This window comes from Eptatretus burgeri, chromosome 12 (assembly GCF_056783735.1).
Source record: "Eptatretus burgeri isolate ZD-2024b chromosome 12, Ebu_testis_v1, whole genome shotgun sequence".
Taxonomy (NCBI): domain Eukaryota; kingdom Metazoa; phylum Chordata; class Myxini; order Myxiniformes; family Myxinidae; genus Eptatretus; species Eptatretus burgeri.
Genome location: NC_140972.1, coordinates 35,146,760 through 35,162,877, shown reverse-complemented (window position 1 = coordinate 35,162,877; position 16,118 = coordinate 35,146,760). Strand labels below are relative to the sequence as shown.

General features: G+C 43.9%; 1 protein-coding gene across 8 annotated transcripts in view; it reads right to left on the bottom strand.

Annotated features, from left to right (window-relative positions):
* Positions 1-14,207, bottom strand: part of LOC147015401 (signal peptide peptidase-like 2B) — an 84,855-nt gene extending 70,648 nt beyond the window's left edge. For 2 of the 8 annotated variants that reach the window (XR_015050320.1, XR_015050319.1), the window contains exons 1-2: positions 7,481-7,800; positions 4,813-4,923 (exon numbers count right to left, since the gene is read on the bottom strand). Coding sequence is in view for 5 of the 8 variants with exons in the window: in XM_085850118.1 (XP_085706244.1) it covers positions 4,813-4,923; positions 7,481-7,549 (180 nt within the window). In the remaining 3 variants the exon portion in view is untranslated. Of the gene's footprint in view, positions 1-4,812; positions 4,924-7,480; positions 7,801-14,132 lie in introns of those variants that run through there. The other 6 variants (XR_015050318.1, XM_085850114.1, XM_085850118.1 and 3 more) reach the window with 4 other exon arrangements.
* Positions 14,208-16,118: the final 1,911 nt, after the last annotated feature.

Here is a 16,118-nt window from a genome sequence, read left to right as displayed (position 1 = left end):
AACGTGAAAGTTGAAAACTTTGGGAGTTTAGAGTGCAGACAGGAACGGATGGAAAACAGCATCCTGGTTGCCATGGCAACCACTTTAGATGACGAACGTATGTCACGACACCGTCTCCACAGTCTGTACCTATGTACCAAATATGAAACGTGAAAGTTTAAAACTTTTGGAGTTACAGTGCGGACAGGGACGGATGGACGACCGGTATCACATAATACGCCCCGATATATATTGTTGCGGATTCGCGCCCGCCGGCGTGCGAACGGCCACGTAACTCGAATCGCGGCACGTCGCCCACCGGACGGACAATCCCGTCGTGACCCTCTCGGACTAACGCCGGGAACTAGTCACGGGTGGGCCTTTCGGCCTCACCACGATCGTGCCAATCGGCCCCCCGCGTGGGATAGGGTTGCTCGCCAAATTCGACCTACCTAAGTACCCACACGGAGGGTAGACCGGGCGATCGCACCTCGCCGCAGGTCGACAGATAACCGAGCGGTGTTATCGTCAACCTGGACGGTTCGATTAATTATCGGGCGTTTTAGCCCACGACCAACCCTTTACGTGAAGTAAGATGGAGATTCAATAAAGGAAAAGACGAAGCGAAACGGGAAAACAGTTCAACATAAAGCACATTTATTTCGCGATGAACGGAAAGCACACATATACAATTACACCAAAAGCAAATGTAAAAGAAGAAGAAACACACAATAATACACAAAAAGCAAATGTAAAAGCAAAACACAATGCAGATCTACCACCGACTACCGAGCACACAGCAACACTTATACAGTTTTACTTCACAGACGGCGCCGACAACACATATACTCAAAGCAAAATAAAAAGGGACCACCCTCCACTATGAAGGGGCAGACGGCCTGGGGCCGAGACCGCGTCGGGCCTACCCGTCTGATGAGCCGCAAAATGGCGGTGGCGCCCCGACTCCGCGAGCCTCGCGGACAGTGTCTGGAATGGGGTGGGAACGGGGCCCCCTTCTCGCACTATCTCAGCGCGGGGGGAAACAAGAGGGGGTTGTTGATGCTCGGGGGAAGGAGGATATCTCCCTGGCTCGGGTCCCGCGACGAGCGTCTCCACCACGACCTCGGTCGCGTTACCGGCCTCTCCTCTCCGCAGCTCCCCGACTCTGACACGAGCACCCCCTCTACTGCCTTCGCCGCCGCCACCTCTCCAACTCTCCACAGCTCCGTCCAACTGCCTTCTCCGACTCCTCTCTTGATTGGCTCTTCCCAACTCAACTCCGAACTGACTTGACTCGTTCCAACTCCCAACTCAACTGCACCAACTCCCAACTCAACTTCAAACTCAACTGTTTGGCGAGCGAACGCGGCCCTTTATAGCCCCGGTGGCCTCGCTCCTTCACCTTCGACCCTTTACCTCTGGCTGGCTCCCCATTGGACAGAAGAAAAGTGGGCGTGAATGCTTTTTGATCCGCGAATCTGCATATAGCGACCACACTCCGACGCACCTGGAGGCGGGGCCAAATCGCCCCATGCTCACTGATAGGACGGAACAGAAGTGGGCGTGAGTCGTTTTTGATCCGATTGCTTCGGAAAGGCTGGTGTTTTCGCACCCCTGCTCGGTGCGCGCCCTGCACGAGTCCAGTATCGGTGCCCACAAGCGGCGCGGGAATGACGGTGATGCGATGGTTGCGAGAGCGAGTTGTGACGGTAAAGGTCGTGGCTGTTGGCGTTGTTGTTGTAGTGAAGCGGCGTTGCGGCTGGTGGTTGTTGTGTGATGGCTGTTGAGACGTGGTTGGTGGTGGTAGTAATGGTAGTAATGGCGGCTGGTCCAAAATAAAGATAGTAAAAGAAAAACGGCTATCTAAAAGGGTCGCAGCCTGCATGAATGACATTTATTCCCTCTAAACAACGGGTTTGGGCCTAACTACACATATACTTACAGAGATATCTCACCTAAGGGACCTGAATGGTGGTTTGCAAATTTCGTCAACCACAACAATATATATATATATATATATATATATATATATACATATATATATACATATACATATATATATATATATATATATATATATATATATATATATATATATATATATATATATATATATATATATATATATATATATATATATCGGGCATATAAAAAATAGTGTGGAAGATAAAAACATTAGAAAGGAAAAAATAACCAAAAACTTTAACATTTTCACGCTCACGCCGGGGGTATCGCTATAGCTCTCTGTTCTTCGAACAGGCGAGCTAAAAAGGGGCCTGCAGAGGGAGTTTATGGGGGGAGGGGGGAGGTTGCCCCCCCCAAAGAAGTATTTGCTTTCTTCTCAGAAACAATCCACACAACTCCGATGAAACTTCACTGGAACCTTCATCACCCATGATGTACCAAACCTTGTTGAACATGAGAAAAATTGGGCTCTAAAGGGGTTTAAGGAGTGTTGCCCCACAAAATATGCATTTGCTTTCTTCTCAGAAACTACACACACAATTCCGATGAAACCTGACCACCATCTTCACCACCTGTAATGTACTTAAGTTTGCTCACGGTATAAAAAAACAAAAATTAGGGTTTAAGGGGTTATATGGGGGGGGGGGGGTTGCCACAAAATATGCATTTGCTTTCTGCGCAGAAACTGCACACGCAATTCCGATGAAACTTGACCACCACCTTCATCACCTGTGATGTACTAAAGCTTGTTCACCACGTGAATTTTTTGGGGGGGATTTAAGGGGTTCTACAGGGGGGGTTGCCCCCAAAATATGTATTTGCTTTATTGTCTGAATCCACACACAATTTCGATAAAACTTGACCACAACTTTCATCATCTGTGATGTACCATGGTTTGTTCATAGCATTAAAAACGGAATCCATATGTATTTACTTTCTTCTCCATTTTATATTTTGTAGGTCCTTCATGCTTACCAGTGGTTGTCTGGTTATCTTATCCAGCCACTACCAAGTGAGTGACCAAGGGGTATTGCCCCCAATGTTTAATATTTCTGTGAGGTTCTTTGTCATCATTCCTATACCTCCAACTATCACTGGTACAACTTTGGCACTCTTCACTTCATTCTTGAGGTTTTGGTGTTTGGTTATTTTCTTGATATCTACATCGTTTCGTCCAAAATCACTGGTATTAACACCTCACTCAGCAATGCCTTCTTATCTTTTATTTTGTATCCAAGTATGATATCTCGTCGCAACGTTTTGTTTTCGATGTTCACACTCGATGGGTTCATTAGGTCATATGTGAGCGGTAGGTACTTCCATGTTTTCATCGATTAATTTTGGTTCATGTTCCCACAAATTTTCTGGAACTGGGAGATCAAACTTTTTGCAGATATGCCAGTGGATTACATTATAAAAACTCTGTTGTGTCATTATGTGTACACCTGTTCTGACATGAGTTTTTTATTCCCACGCTTTCGAAGAAAAGCGGGAATATTGTGATTGTCTCCTGCATCCGTCCGTCCATCTTACCCTGTAACTCCTCCTACAAACTCCTCCTACCGTTTGAAATAGGAACTTGAAACTTTGGGACATAGGAGATATATGTATGGGGAAGTGCACAATACTTTCAGATTTTTGATATGACCCCGAGGGGCCAGGCCAGAGGTGTTGGGGTCATGGGGGTCAATAAAAAATAAAAAAATTAAAAATTGTCATCGCTTTTAAAATCAAACATATTCATGAGTTATACATTTAACAACATATTTTTTAAAACACATGATGATCAGAGGGTGCTTGTGGGGTAGGGGGTGCTTAGCGGATAAGGGGTCAAAATAGCTCCTCCTACACCGTTTGAGATAGGAACTTGAAACTTTGGGACATAGTCGATATATGTATGGGGAAGTGCACAACACTCGGATTTTTGATATGACCCCTAGGGGCCGGGCCAGAGGGGGTGGGGTCATGGGAGCTGATTTTTTTAAAGTGTATTTACCAGTACATGGTAAATTATTTCATAAAGAACTTACTTATGTGGCCCCCATGAGTGACAAACAGTCACGGGTTTTACTGTATTTATCTCATCGATTATGAATAATTATAATTAATATTATACATACTTCATTCCTATGATTAAATTGATGCACAGTTCTATATTGCTGGACAGTGTTAAATTAATGTTTCATGAAATGTTGACATGCTTGCAATGACTTCTGATTTAGTAAACATAATAAGTCTTTGGACATAAAGCACATCAAATAGAAAAGAATAGTCAATCCATTTTGCAAGATAAAATTTCACCTAGCGTTAATGGGACAAAGCAGTGCGCACGGGAATATGCGATGGTGTGCCATCGACAACGTAGTGCTAGTTTTGTGTGTGTGTTCGGTCATTAAGCACAACATATCATTCTCTTTACTAACCCCATCCCCACCCCTCACCTTTCTCGCGTCTGTCTGTCTGTATATGTATATATATATATATATATATATATATATATATATATATATATATATATATATATATTTATTTCCTCGCACCCCTCCCTCCCGCGGTGCATAGCAACGTATGGTGAGGAAAAAGCTCTCCCCCCCCCACCTTTCCTAGCTTCCACTCCCGATCTCCTCTCTTCCTCTTTCTCCCTCACCTCCCTCCTGTCTCTCCCCATCCCCCCTTAATACCACCGTCAGTGAAGCGACGGGTTGCATTTGCTAGTAATAAATAGATTATCTTATGGGGAAGAAATGAAATAAAGGAATATGAAAACCATGTAAGGAAAAAATTGCTAAGATTATACCAATCACTGTGACTTCAAAGTGACTTTTTAACTCAAACAAAAATCTCAGCGTGGATATCCTGCTAGCTCACCGCAGTGTGCAGGTCTGTAGGAAGATGGGACAACATGTGATTGTACATCACACAATAACTCTGAATGCTGTAGTTTCCTTGTACATTCAGCAATGCAAAGTCAGCATCAGCCTGTTCACAAAAAAGTGAGATATTGATGTCAATAAAGATTTTGAAGAGGAGCAATGTGTTAGACACCAATGACTACAGCTCAGTTCCACCTCCACCATATGAATAAATGAATGATTAAATAAATATTTTTAAAATCTGGCATGTCAATGAGAATGGTTAATATAGCAGTTTCCACAAGTCAAAATAAAATATAGGGTGTAGGTGGAACTTAGCTGTGATCATTAGTATCCAACACAATTCTGCTTTTTCTCATATGTTGAAAAGAAAATGACCATACATTTAAGAGGAAAACTGGTACAAACAAATTATAATTAAATTCAAAGATAGAATCGAAACTTCTTTAGTCTCTTTTAAACGAGTTTGTAACCCAATCAATGTGTGCGCATCTGCGTGAACACCTGACCCATGCACAACACACACCCCACATCACAAGAGTTGAGTTTTCTGAAAATGCAGCAATAAAAGTTACAGTCCACAAACTTCTCTTTTGCACAATGACATTCCAGTAGATTGCTAAAACTGAATAAACAATGTCACTATACCACCAAAGAGTATGTGCAGCACTGTAGTTGGTGAAGTGCCAAGTTGCACATCCACATTCCATTACCACATGAACTATACGAATAAAAATAGAAGTTTGACAAAAATATTCATTCAATGATTTTATAAATAGAAGCCTCAAAATCACATAACAGGTTCGGAGGGAGACCTACCAATTCAACTGCATTCACCACAAAGGAAGCTGGTGACACAAAAAGAAAGAAAAAAAAAAAGCCAAAATTTGGTTCCCCTGTCCGCAGGTCCACGACGGACCCGGTTCCCCTGTCCGCAGGTCCACGACGGACCCGGTTCCCCTGTCCGCAGGTCCACGACGGACCCGGTTCCCCTGTCCGCAGGTCCACGACGGACCCGGTTCCCCTGTCCGCAGGTCCACGACGGACCCGGTTCCCCTGTCCGCAGGTCCACGACGGACCCGGTTCCCCTGTCCGCAGGTCCACGACGGACCCGGTTCCCCTGTCCGCAGGTCCACGACGGACCCGGTTCCCCTGTTCGCAGGTCCACGACGGACCCGGTTCCTCTGTTCGCATGTCCACAACGGACCCGGTTCCTCTGTTCGCAGGTCCACGACAGGCCCGGTTCCTCTGTCCATAGATCCAATTCCTCTGTTTATAGATCCATTTCATGCAGTTAGCTCCTCCATGTTTACAAATCCAAGGAACAATTGTTTCCCTTATATAAACGCGACCAACATAGGTTTGAGGTTCTCCCATGTTTCTCGGTCCAAGACACACTTACCTTTTTCTTTTATATTAACAGTTCCAGGACAGAGCTGGTTCCTTGGTATGTTTACAAATGCAGGACGCGCCTGGTTCCTCTATGTGCGGCTGCAGGACGCGCCTGGTTCCTCTATGTGCGGCTGTAGGACGCGCCTGGTTCCTCTATGTGCGGCTGCAGGACGCGCCTGGTTTCTCTATGTGCGGCTGCAGGACGCGCCTGGTTCCTCTATGTGCGGCCGCAGGACGCGCCTGGTTCCTCTATGTGCGGCCGCAGGACGCGCCTGGTTCCTCTATGTGCGGCCGCAGGACGCGCCTGGTTCCTCTATGTGCGGCCGCAGGACGCGCCTGGTTCCTCTATGTGCGGCCGCAGGACGCGCCTGGTTCCTCTATGTGCGGCAGTAGGACGCGCCTGGTTCCTCTATGTGCGGCCGCAGGACGCGCCTGGTTCCTCGTGGGTGCACAGGACGCGCCTGGTTCCGCGTGGGTGCACAGGACGCGCCTGGTTCCTCGTGGGTGCACAGGACGCGCCTGGTTCCTCGTGGGTGCACAGGACGCGCCTGGTTCCTCGTGGGTGCACAGGACGCGCCTGGTTCCTCGTGGGTGCACAGGACGCGCCTGGTTCCTCGTGGGTGCACAGGACGCGCCTGGTTCCTCGTGGGTGCACAGGACGCGCCTGGTTCCTCGTGGGTGCACAGGACGCGCCTGGTTCCTCGTGGGTGCACAGGACGCGCCTGGTTCCTCGTGGGTGCACAGGACGCGCCTGGTTCCTCGTGGGTGCACAGGACGCGCCTGGTTCCTCGTGGGTGCACAGGACGCGCCTGGTTCCTCCATATATGGGTGCAGAACACACCTGGGTCCTGTATTTAAAATTTGCAGAAAGACACGTTGGATGCCCATATTTACAGTTCTGCACACACATGATGAACTCGCACATCGCGACCAAATTCAAGGGAGGCCATCATATCAAGCTTTACCTCCTCTTCACCATTCCAGTTCCCTTAGGTATTTAAGCCCTCCTCAAGCTCTCCAGAATCGCGAAGTAAAGTGGTCTGCATGAAGGCAAGAAGAAAGTGAACTTGTTGAGACACAAAAGTGAAGAACAAGTTGAGGTTGGACCTGTAATTTGACTCCATCATGAAAGCGCAAGTCGTTTTCGAACCGATCTCGTCACGAACAACAACAACAACAAAACAACATACAAGGAAAAGTTCAAACAACCAATTCACGGCGACGCATCGAATCTGATACTTTAACCTGGTGTTAGGATGGCCGCCACTGACCGGGAAAGGGAGTGTTGACAGCACGGCGAATGCGTAAACACACAGCAGGCTCGGCCGTGCGGAACCCATGGCGAACTCTCTGTGGATGAGGAGGTGAAGCCTACACGTGAAGGAGCTCGTCCCACTGCCTTTGCTCAGGAGAACGTCCCGCCATTTAATCTCGCTGTGTCTCCGAAACCTTTAAATGAACAGAATCCCTGAATGAACCGTGCACTCGTTGACGCGTTCTCCTCACTCCGCCCAAACATGAACAACACAAGAATGACCGCGCTGTGCGCTCTGGTCACAGCCTGAGACAAAATCCGGAAACACGCCGATTGGGGAATGCACTTTCAGAGCACACGACACCTCTCGATCTCTCATTCATGTTCGCCTTGGCTACGGTTATATCAAAACGAGCCGATTCGCCACACCGTCACGGATTGTTTAACCCCAACATGGCCTGGTGTTGACTCAGAGGTTATGGTGGCGGCTTGGGATCCTAGGGTCCTGAGTTCAAGCCCCGTCGGCCGCTGAATTAGTACACCAGGGGGTTGACTCAGCCTGTCATCCTTCCGAGGTCGGCGAAATGAGTACGAGTTCCAGTGTGTGTACTGTGTACTGGTAGAGGGGCACTGCATCAGCGACACAGTCGCGCTTCAAGAAATGATAGCAACCCCGGCAGCTAAGCTGCCATACGACCGACCACCAACCCAACATGGAACCGCCAAAAATTACGTCACCCTATTTTTAGGGAACTGCGTACGACGAGTGTTTATTGGCTTAATTAAACCCCACTGATAATTTTTATTCCACATTTTTTTGGGGGGGGGCGGGGGGAGGTCCCTCATCGTGAGAAACACAACAAAACAAAGCAAATTTGATGCTGATGCAACAAACCCAGGCAGTGGATAATCAGCAGACGCTGACAGGCCTGATGTCTTGGGCCCACACTTTTTGTTCGGAATGTGCGGCCTGTATATTAAAACCTTATATTAATTAAGACTTTTTATTCAACATATGATTATATTTTTTGGGGGGTCCGTCATCGTGAATAACACTCGACTCAAACAAAGCCAATGGAAATCTGACGCAACAACCACGGGCAGTGTATAATTAGCAAAGGCCTAAAGGCCTGATGGCTTCGGCCCACTAGAAAACCAAGATGGCAGCCATATTTTGTCTGGGCGCCGTGGTGGGTGGAGCCAAGCAACAAATATGGGCGGAGCCAAGCAACAAATGTGGGTGGAGCCAAATAACAAATGTGGGTGGAGCCAAGCAACAAATGTGGATGGGGTCCAACAACTCTCCAACCAATTGGTGCACATTTCAAAAATCGACTCCAACAAGAATCACAACACATCCCATCCCATCCCATCCTCTGTGCAGAGCGTTGGTGCTGCCTCAGCAGTCTCCTTGGCTATTGGACACAATCCTGGATGGGTCACCACTCTGACACAGGATACCAGCAAGCTGGCACTCATTTTTGCCGACCTCAGAAGGATGACAGGCAGAGTCAATCCCACCTGGTATTAATTCAACATCCGAGTAGGATTTGAACTCAGGATCCTCAGATACAAAGCTTAACCATTAAGCCAACACCAGGCATACCACCAATAACAATAATAATAATAACAACAACCACTATGTGGAGTTCTTGGAGACCTGCAACAAGGTCGAAACAACAACAACCACAACAACAACAACTCGAAGGTAAAAATAAATTTGCATATGTCATGTCATTTGTGGAAATCTGCGTTTTTAAAGTTAATTTATTTGTGACTTTTGTTTGCTTTCATTGTTAATATGAAATAGGCAAAGCCGAGAAACAAAGAACCAGAAAAAAACTAAATAACTGAAAATATGTATAGAAATCTAAACATTGTGGATTTGAGAGTTAGATCATATTGTTCATTATTTTGTTGTCATTTTGTTATTGATTTTAGTTCTTTGTCTCACCTCTACATGTTATCTATAGAACTAACTAACTCTTCGTTCCTTATTAATCTTGCACCACCACAATCTACTGCTTGGTTGATTACAATTGTGAAATACGTGATGCACATCGATAACGTTTGTTGTTTTTTTGTCCCTTATCACATATCTATTATAGTAAAGGATATTGTGTGTCTGTCAGTCAGAAGGCCAGTCAGTCAGTCAGTCAGTCAGTCAGTCAGTCAGTCAGTGTGTTTTCTCTATCACTCCAAAACCATGAAACATAGGGACCCAAAACTTTGCATGCATACCAAGGGAACTCCAAGAGAGTGCATTTTATGAAAATTGAATGTTTGGGTTAATTTAAACACCCATTTTGAAGGTAATTAACTCATCTCATCATGAAAAAACAAAAACAGGCTTATCCTTGTTTAAAACCCCAAGTCAGGTATATCTTGGTAAAAAAATGCCCGCTCTCCATTCCAGGGGTCTTAATCCGCCATTTTTTCAGCCATTCAAAAAATGGTTTAGCGATTTTCCATGATGACCTCTCATGGACTAATTCAAGTATATATTCAAAATCTGTCTTCATATTTGAGGATTGGAGATGGTGGACTAAATAACTGTCAAAATCTGGAGTGAAATCGAAAAATTTTAAGAAATCACCAATCCTTATATTTTAATGTATTTACATATTTACTTTCAGCAAGCAAGGCTGTGATCCTTCCTTCATCTTCTTACAATAATTCACCGCTGTCCGTCTGTCTGTCTGTCTGTTCCCAGGTACTGCAAAAACGGCTGAACCGATTGCAACCATTTTTTGAGCGTGTAATCCTGGGACCCCTTGGAGTAAAATAGGCATAAATATAATAACATGACCCCCTTGACGGCTCCCATAAGGAGCGGGTGCTTCTAGTATTTACAAATTTCCAAAGCACCAAACTTAACTTTTCTACTGTTTGGAGAATTATATTGAGTGACGAAAAGATTAAGCAAAGTGTAATTTCATTGAGTGCAACAAAAACAATGACGATAAAGCACTCATCATTGAATGCCTGATCTTTGCTGTATGCATCGCTAATCGCCGCCTGCCAAGGCAGCCATTCCTCATCAACCATTTTGTTGGAGCGCTTGAGTGCTAAAGCTACTTGGTGAGCGATCTATAAGCTGTTTGGTAATGGCTGCCTACTACTCGTCTGAACGCCCAAGGGTAATCACGAAGAAGCTATTATAGGATCACATTTTTTACCAAGATATACCTGACTTGGGGTTTTAAACAGTTCACATTTAAACACTTCAGCAAGAGTCTTAAGAGCCATTTTCTTGCAATTCATAACTTAAACACATGAGCCACCACCTGTCGTGGGGAAGGAGAGGGAATCCAGAGGGAGGTGGCAGAGGAAGGGGTGGGGTAGGAGAAGGAAGGAGGAAGGGGCAGGGGTGGGAGGAGGAACTCGTGTTGCTGGGCAACGCTGGGTACCTTTGATGGTGATAATCATTAATGAGGAATGAGGAGGAGTCTGTCGAGATGAGTAGGTACAAAGGACAATTATAGAAGATACCAAGTATTTGGTAGACCTTGATAACATACCACTTGAGGCATGGGAGTGGTATGTCAACAAGCTCACGTATCAATAGGGCACCTGCGGTTTACCTGATCCGTATCATTTTCGAAATGGATTGCTTGACGATCCGTCAATATGGCCTGATGTTAGTTTTAGAGATTAAAAAATAAAAAATATTATTGATACACAAGGACAGTTCACTCACCACTCTTTATGGGCATACAAGTCGCTGAAGGCTTATAGATTCAGTATCACGAAGTTAATGACAAATCACCATTTCGCTTGATGAAGACAAAGGTCATGTTTTAATGTTTGTGTGACTACTGACAAGCCGCATCAGCTATAGGTTTGTGATAACAAGACACAAGGAACTGTTTACTCTGCCCACTGCACATGGATAACAGGGTGTGTATATAGTTAAGCCTACATATTATTATTCCATCATTTCTTTTATAACATTATATATATATATATATATATATATATATATATATATATATATATATATATATATATATAGATGTACATATGAAAAGTCATGTTTCTATTTCTTTACCGTGAAAAACTACATCTCCTACTATACTCCCCTCAACATAAGAAAATAAGAAAGAGCAATCCGAGATTTTGTGTGGCAAATAAATGGAAGGATGTACGAAATGAAAGGTCGTTGATTTCAAATTGAAGGTCTAATTGGTCTAGTTGTAAATGTGTAAAGGTCAAAAGTCTGAAAAGTTTTAAAACTCAAATGGTCTGAACACTCCGAAGATCTAAAGGCGAAGAGGTGTAAGGATCAGAAGGTTTAAATGGGTCCAAAGGGTCGAAATCGTCTGGTATGTCTAAATCTAAAGGGACTTAAAAGGTTGAAAGTGTCTAAAGGGTGTAACTTAACGTCTAAAGGGTTGGAATTGTCTGAAGGAGCCAAAAAGGTTTTAAAATGTTTAAAAAGGGTGGAAAGGTCAAAGGGGTCTACAGGGTATTAAAAGGAAGAAAGGAGTCTAAGGGTCTTCAAGCTTCTAAATAGTTGAAGAGGATCGAAAGGGTGTAACGAGGTCTATAGGGTCTTGGGGCTCTCAGGGGTCTTCGGGTTATAAAGGGTGTAAAGGCTGTTAAGGGTTTCAAAGAGTCTTCTGGTTCTAAAGGGTCTTAAGAGCTTTAGGGATCTTAAAGGTCTTAAGGTCTTTCAATTCTAAAGGGTCTAATGTAATTAATACACATACCCACATTCTGTGCCGACAAATCAACAAACAGACAAGCAGACAGACAAACAAATGCACCCAAATGCAATACCCTCTCCTCTGGCGAGGGTAACAAGCAGCTGATACTCAGGGTACCCCACCTTTTGGGTTGTGTAATATGAAAGCTAAATGTTCAACAATTTTTGAAATATCGTGTACACAAAAGTACATGGACGGATGATTGGTCGTTCAGACGGAGCCCATTTTAATGTCCTTGACTTCAACATTGTCAGAGGGATGAGGGACAAAAAAAAAACTTTAATGTGCGAGAACAGCATTTGTATAATTACAATCTCTTGTCCAGACTTGGGAATATTTGCAGCCATGTTGTAGACCAACCTGCTTTTCAAAGTTGGCCTCCAAAGCCAACCGCCGACTGAGCATCCTCTGTCGTACAAAGTCCTTCCTTGGCACTCCTGAACACGTATCCACCTACAAGGCTTTCATCTGCAGCGTGATGGAGTGCTGCTCCCCCCTCTGGGCTGGCTCCCCTGCCTTACATCTTGCCCAGGTTACATCGTAGAAACAAAGGCCTTCAACATCATTGGAATCTCCCGCAACGAAGCTGAGTCTATGGGCCTATCACTTTCATATAGCATACAGGTCGTTGGTCAATCTGTCTTCTACGGCCTCCTTTCTGGTCTTGTACCCTCCACTCTTTCCATACGTTGTCCCCACCCAAGGTTTCTGCAGGGTTCACAAGGTCCACCACCAACCCCCTTCTGGTAAAAAGACCTAAATCCAGGATCACTGCTCACCTTCACTCATTTATTTCTCGTTTTTTACCCCACCTGCAGAATCAATTTTCACATCCTCTTCCATCTCATTCTTCCCTCCAAGTCTTCAATACAGCTGTTCACCATCATCTCAGTTATAATTAGATAATCCAAATCCAAAACCATGATCTTAAAAACAATTGTGGTTAACCATTACTTAAATTGCCACTCTTTCATTTAAATTCTGAAAATTATGTTTAAAAGTCTGTTTGACTTACACATTTCTCCATCGCAACGGTATGTTAAAAAGCACCCATTTAGCAGAAGCTGCTCACTGGAAACGTGCACACACAGCACATCCATGGAAGCCTCATATTCACATTCATACCAAACGTCATTTCCAAAGTCATGTATGTTGCCAAATTCAGAGCCAAAGTACTGATAAATTACAGGTTCGTGTTCTACAGTGCTCAAAGAATACAAAGAAGAAAGAACTCAAATTAAATTAAGCAATTCATCCATCTCCCTCCTCCTTGCATATGCCAGCTTGCCTGCCCAGTAGCTGCTGTATCATTTTGTTAGGGCGCGACTATGCCGCTGATGCTGTGCCCCGATACCAGTACACTGGTAATCAACGAAAGGATAACAGGCTGAGTCAACCCCACCTGATGTTAATTCAGTGGAAAACCAGGCTCAAACTCAGGACCCAAAGATCCCAAGCCAGTCACCCAAACCATCAAGCCAACAGCAGGCTTGAGGTTCATCGATCATAGAAATAGACTGATAGACAGACAGACAGACAGACAGACAGACAGACAGACAGACAGAGTGAACCTATTATGAAACCCCACTTTGCCCAACGTGTGCGGGATAATTACAAATATAATTGATCAGTCTGCATTACTGTGCATCGACTAAGCTTCATGATGGTGTTTTCTGACAAGTTCTGAAACTCCTCCACAGCACAGGCCATAGGGAAAGGCTTATTATAGCTGTTGTGGGGCTCTACAATTAGTGTCCCCAATTTTATATATATATATATATATATATATATATATATATATATATATATATATATATATATATATATATATATATATATATATATATATATATATATATATACATATATATGGACACAAACTCTTAATTTATACTCTACAAGCAAAGTACCCGTCATCGACGGGTAATTCATAAATGAAAGCATATGTTGGTTACTCACAGTTTCTGTGGAGTCAATTTTGTTCTGAATGGGTTTCTTCGGTCGTCTACTGCAGCACATTTTTAAAAACAACGTTCCTCATTTTCTTGTCTGGGGCATGGACGTGCAGCTTTGATCTTGATCCAACTCTTGATGCCACAACATACAACATTCCGTGTGAGAAAACAGGCGAACGCAGATCTCGTCCGATTATGCTGAATGTCTGTCCCTGTGCTTTGTTTATTGTCATGGCAAAGCAAGGTCATAAGGGAAATTGTAATCTACGGAACTGGAATGGCAGGTCACTCTCGGATGGTATAAGTGGTATCCTTGGAATTAATGCATGTTTTCCTACTGCTGGTCCATTAATTATTTTGGGTGCATGGCCTTTTCATGAATGTGTATGGCCTGAATGATGGAGAATTACCAGTGCTGCAGTGGGATTTCCCAGTGCTGCAGTGGGATTTCCCAGTGCTGCAGTGGGATTTCCAAGTAATGCAGTGGAATTTCCAAGTACATACTGCAGTGGGAATTCCAAGTACCGGTACTGTAACAGGAGTACCAAGTGTTGCAGTTAAATTGCTAAGTGCTGCAGTTGAATTTTCAAGTGCTGCAGTGGGATTGCAAAGTGGGATTGCAAAGTACTGCAGTGGGTGTTCCAAGTACTGAAGTGGGGTTTCCAAGTACATAAAAGTGACTTACCGGAATGTAGTAAGATCTTGCAAGCTCACAAACTGATTTTCAGGTACAATCTCACTTGATGGTCAGCTAAAAAGGAGAATGAATAAGTTTACTTTTATTTTACTTTATTTGGAGCAGGAAGACTCCACCAAACAGGGTGGGAAGCTGTACAATTTTTGCTCAGTAGTGACTGATGACTGAGTTGTGAGTCAGTGGATAAAGAAAAAAAATCTTAGCTTGACAATTTGAGGATGGTAGTATAATTTGAGTCAATTAGACAATTTGAAGTTGATTACAGGCCGAGAGTGATTGGATCAGAAAAGTATGCTGGTAAGCAAACCACCTGCATCTTTCATTCTACTTTTCAAATGCAAACCTGCAAAACTACCGAATACAACACTGTGTCTTTTTGCACTGTTGACTGTTCAAATCAACAGCAAACCTAACCTGCATCTTTTGTGCACTATTTAAATGTTATGCAAATCTGCAGTTTGTTTCACTGTTTAAATGTTTTGCACCGTTGAACAGTAGCTTGCTGGCTTTAAGGATAAGACTTAAGGGAAGGCAAGCTCGATAGCAATATTTTTTTAGTTTTGGCTGTTTTCTTCTGTTGTCTACAAATAAAGGTGCGTAGGGGATGGTTATGAAGTGCAAGTCAGGAAAGGATAAAAAAAATTACTCACCTGAATGAATGCAAGGAAACCTCATTGCTCATTCCATCGATAAAAGCAACATTTTTCCGTCGATAATTATAATCACAATTTTCAATGAACGTGGTTGGCGGTTTTACTTTCTTATTCAATGAAAGTGGTAACGGTTTTACTTCCTTCTTAAGAGCATTGGGTGTGTCCTGCCCATTTTCACTCCCAAAATTTACAATAGATAATAGTTAGTTCATAACCAAAAGTACATCTAGCCACCTTCTCGATAGTAAATTAAATACCTGCCAATTTTCAGGAGGATATCATTTGATTTTACGTTGCAAAACGGGAACAAAATTCGGCGTTTCTCTCTTATTTTATAGATCTCAAAATGGTGAAGGTCAAGGTCATGTGGTGGTCCAAAAAAAAAAATGGCCATTTTGGCCAAAGGGGAAGCCTCCTCCAGTCAGGGGAGGCTTACTCAGCTTGGCCATCGATTTGTGATCGCAGATATCTCGGTGATCTCTGATCCTTGTGTGTCCCAAAACCGTATATGTGTTCTGTGCTGCCCTTACCATCTCCTGTTGTGTCTGGTAGTGATTAGCTCATTCATATTTTGTGTTTTTTCACCATAACGTACCACGTCACTGCTTTGATATGTTTACTGCACGGACGTCATGACGTC